The 3728-nt window shown below is 53.5% G+C and overlaps 1 protein-coding gene across 1 annotated transcript; it reads right to left on the bottom strand.

Moving 5' to 3' along the window:
- Positions 1–828: 828 nt before the first annotated feature.
- Positions 829–3293, bottom strand: LOC123125534 (bZIP transcription factor 29). The gene is made up of 4 exons (XM_044546042.1): positions 2434–3293; positions 2201–2333; positions 1984–2068; positions 829–1355 (listed from the first exon to the last, which is right to left on the bottom strand). The coding sequence occupies exons 1-4, from the start codon at positions 3180–3182 to the stop codon at positions 1147–1149; spliced, it is 1176 nt and encodes a 391-aa protein (XP_044401977.1). The 5' UTR covers positions 3183–3293; the 3' UTR covers positions 829–1146.
- Positions 3294–3728: the final 435 nt, after the last annotated feature.

The raw sequence follows: 3728 nt of genomic DNA, 5'->3' as shown, positions 1-3728 counted from the left end.
ATCATTTATCGGCGTATGAACGATGAGAAAGAAGCAATAGTTGTGTGGTCTCGAGCATACTACCCACGGCACAAGTTTGCATTTTCATAATTCGTGTCTACTCGTCATTTCACGAGTTATGAAAATGCAAGAAAAGATGCTAAATCTGATGATTGATTGAATTATGAATAGGAGTAGACTTTTGTACTGTTGTTGTTCAAAGGTGGAGCATTTTTTTAGGAAGTGGAGCGATTTGTTTGGTTCTTTGGACAAAGTGATGGACGTAAATTAAACTCAACTAAAAGTTACTTCGGTCTTGCTAAAGCACACCTAGATGTGCTCTAAATATTATACATTTAAGTTTTATGGCGTTGATTTTATGCGGAGAATCGTGAGGTTTTTTTTTTACAGTTTTGCTAGAACTCATCTAGATGAGATTTAATTTGGTCTCATTCACCTTTTATAGCCATTGGATGTGATGCTATAAGATGCATGTGTGCTGACGTTGGTTGTATTCATTCTTGTTTTTCAGGTGAATGAGACCAAATTACGTCTCATCTAGATGAGTTCTAGGTACTCCCTTTTTTTAATGTTTTGATTTAGTCATTGTTTGATTTAGTCATTTAGATGTGCAATAATTAGGACATGTTTTTTTAAGGTATCTAGGACACATCTAGTTATATCCAAGTTATTTTGTCGAGTATCCCGCAAAAAAAAAAGTTATTTGGCGATTGTGCTGTGGTGCTTCGTACGCGGTACAAACCCGTGTGTTGAATTTACTCGTTGTCCATCTGTAAAGTCCACACCATGTCGACTGTCGTACCAAATTTCTGCAGAGTAGAGCATCGATTGTCAACAAAGGTTTTCTTCCATAAAAAAAAGAATCTGAAAGGCGTAGCACACCGTACAGCTACACACATTACTCAATACAGATTTTGATATATACTACAAATGAATTTAGTTCTGACATTTTAATTCCAGCCACGATGTGAAGGGACGAAAAAATCATTCAGAAAAAATAATACACTGCCGGATTATTTCCCCCGGACAGGCACAAACAGCTATAGACGAGATCAACGTGCAAAACAAATGTGTTAGGAAATGTAGTAAATCGTTCAGATCATCTAAAAGGACTAGAACTTGATTGGGTTCTTCCTCCTGAAGCCATCAGTTTGACTCGCCATTCTGCTCCGGCTGCTCCAGCTGGTAGAAGGGTATCTGCTGCTGCTGCTGCTTGTGCATCTCGAGCATCTGGTTCTGGCAGCGGAGCTGCATTTGCTGCGCCAGGTTGCTGGACGAGCCCGCGTCGCCGCCGCGCTCCGACGTCGCCGACTGCTTCAGGCGCTGGACCTCGCCGGTGAGCGCCTCGTTCAGAGCTGCTCATAGAGAAACGGGGTAGTTGTTCAGGATAAACTGGTTACTACCAAAATACAGCACTCCTACAAATGTGGAATGTTCAATTAACAAAGCAGATTAAGGATCCATGGCAGCAGCAGTAATGTGATGTGAATGACGAAACATGCAAGGTGATTGCGCCACTTGTGTTATCTTACGACTGCCGGCCTCTTGTGACAGGGTTAGTGCCCGTCGACATCGTGACATGAACTAAGGCGACGGAGCCTTCTTGGATTTATTAACAGGTTAAATATTCTTGTACTATCTTGTATGGTAGAAAAAGAAGCAGCCAAGAAATGGATCCGGCGCCTGACGGAGTCGCCTCGTAGTCCGGTCATTCCAACAAAACGCATTATAAATCTCGTCCGGCTACATGCCGGCAACTAATTAACAGCTTCGTCAGAGGACAAGCTCTCGATGATTAGAAAATAATAACAACATGCGAGAGCCTTGCTAATCGTATCAGTGTCGCACTACTCTACATGGTGACGACTAACGGGCAAACGCAACCACGCCGACGCGCGCACCACGACCGACGACACAGACGAAATCGATGGTTCGAACAGAGTTGCTCTGAATTTTGTGTGCGAGAATTGGATGGTTGCTCACCGTCGCGCAGCTGCGCCTGCTGCTCCATGGCCTGCAGCCGGAACTTGAGCTCGTTGTTGTGCGTGGCCAGCCCCGACGAATCGCGCTGCAACAAAGAGGAGGAGGAGGAAGAAGAAGATTTTAGCGCCATAGAAACTGTGGATCATCGAGTGACCGGTGGCCAGGAACATTGCGTGCATAGTGCACGCACGGATGGGTGGTCGTCTGGTGGATGTACCTGTAGGTGAGTCAGCTGTGCGGAGAGGGTGGTGGCCTCCGTCTGCAGGATCTGCACCTTGTGCTCCAGCTCGGCGATGTACCGCATCCGCCGCTCCTTGGACCGCGCCGCCGACTGCCGGTTGGCGAGCACCCTGCGAGGACCGGCGCAATCGGAGTGACATGTCATGTCAGTCCAGCTCGGTAGCAGCAGTGCATTGATGTGCATTGGGGCTAGCTGTGACGGGTGCCTACCTCTTGACGCGCTTTGGGTCGGCGAGGGCCATCTCGGCGAGCTTCTCGTCGGCCATGATCCGCTTCATCTCGGCCGGGGTGAACTCGCCGCTGCCGAACTCCAGGCTGAACTTGCTCGGCTCCCCGCCGTTGGCCGAGAAGCTCAGCTTCCCCATGAGGCTGTCCATGGACAGGCTCCGCGCGTGCCGGGTAGCCGCGGCCGCCGGCTCCCCGGCGGCGTTCCTCTTCCTGCCGGCCTCGCCCCAGAGGAACACCTGGCTCTCGACGCCGCTGTAGTCCTCCGACTCGTTCTCGCTGCTGTCGGCGCCGTTGGCCGGGGGCATGCTGCTCCCGCGGCTGTCCCCGTCGGAGCTGTTCAGCCCGTCCATGCCCTCCATGCTCATGAACGCGTTGAACAGCTCGTCGCCGCCGCCGCCGCCGCCGCCGCCGCCGGCGCAGGGGAGGCCCCAGCCGGACTCCGTCTTGGGGGACGGCGGCGGGAAGTAGCCGAACGGGACGTCGCTGCAGGAGCGGCGGTGCGCCTTGCGCGGCGCCGAGTCGTCCTGCATCGGCATGCACGCGTCCGCGACGTGCAGGGAGTGGGAGCCGGCCCCCGAGGGCGGCGTCGGGGGCAGCCCCGCCCGCTGCCTGCCGCCCTGCCCCGGCTGCGACCCCATGCCCCTGGCGCTGGTCGCCGCGAAGGACGCGGGCAGCGGTGGCACGGCGGCCGCCTGGACGTGGCGGTGCATCAGCTCGTTCGTGGTGCCCATGTCCCGGACTGGCCTGGCAGAGCGGTGGCGCGCGCGCTCTCGTGTCGTGTGCTTGGGATGGGACGGAGGTGGTGGAATGATGATGCGCTCGTCTCGGCAGAGTTTGTTTCGCGCGGGGTGCCCGTGCCCACGCGGTTTGGAGGGCCTATTATAATCGCTGCGTGGCCGAGACCGGAGAGGCCTTCCCTTTTTCGTCCAGGTGGTGGCCCATCATTCCGTCGTGGGATTCTGCCGCGAGCCGGCAGAAGCAGGCGGCAGCGGCAAGCGGCAGGAGCATCCGCTTCGGGCTGCCCGCCTGCTCAAGTTTTTTTACATGGCTGGTTTGGAAGAACGCTCGAAGTGTGTACTCTAGTCATATGTACGGTTTCCATATGCATGTCAGGGTGGGTGGTCGCTACTGAAGTTTTTGCCGCTGATGGGATCGTGAATCGTGAAGGTGGTGTTGTGAGGAATACAGTTGGGCAGCGGGTGGGCAAGGTACCGGATGAGTCACTGGCCAGTGGCCAATTTACTTGCACGCATTGCCTTGATTTCATCAACAACCAT

The sequence above is a fragment of the Triticum aestivum genome, chromosome 1A (assembly GCF_018294505.1).
Source record: "Triticum aestivum cultivar Chinese Spring chromosome 1A, IWGSC CS RefSeq v2.1, whole genome shotgun sequence".
Lineage (NCBI taxonomy): Eukaryota > Viridiplantae > Streptophyta > Magnoliopsida > Poales > Poaceae > Triticum > Triticum aestivum.
This window is presented reverse-complemented; position numbering and strand designations above follow the sequence as displayed.

What these genes read in the sequence shown, in the direction of transcription:
- LOC123125534 (XM_044546042.1), bottom strand. Translation starts at nt 3,182, where the DNA reads ATGGGCACCACGAACGAGCTGATGCACCGCCACGTCCAGGCGGCCGCC. An exon ending in GACCCAAAGCGCGTCAAGAG is followed by an intron (nt 2,334 to 2,433) that starts GTAGGCACCCGT and finishes CGGTCCTCGCAG; the next exon opens with GGTGCTCGCCAACCGGCAGT. An exon ending in CACAGCTGACTCACCTACAG is followed by an intron (nt 2,069 to 2,200) that starts GTACATCCACCA and finishes TCTTTGTTGCAG; the next exon opens with CGCGATTCGTCGGGGCTGGC.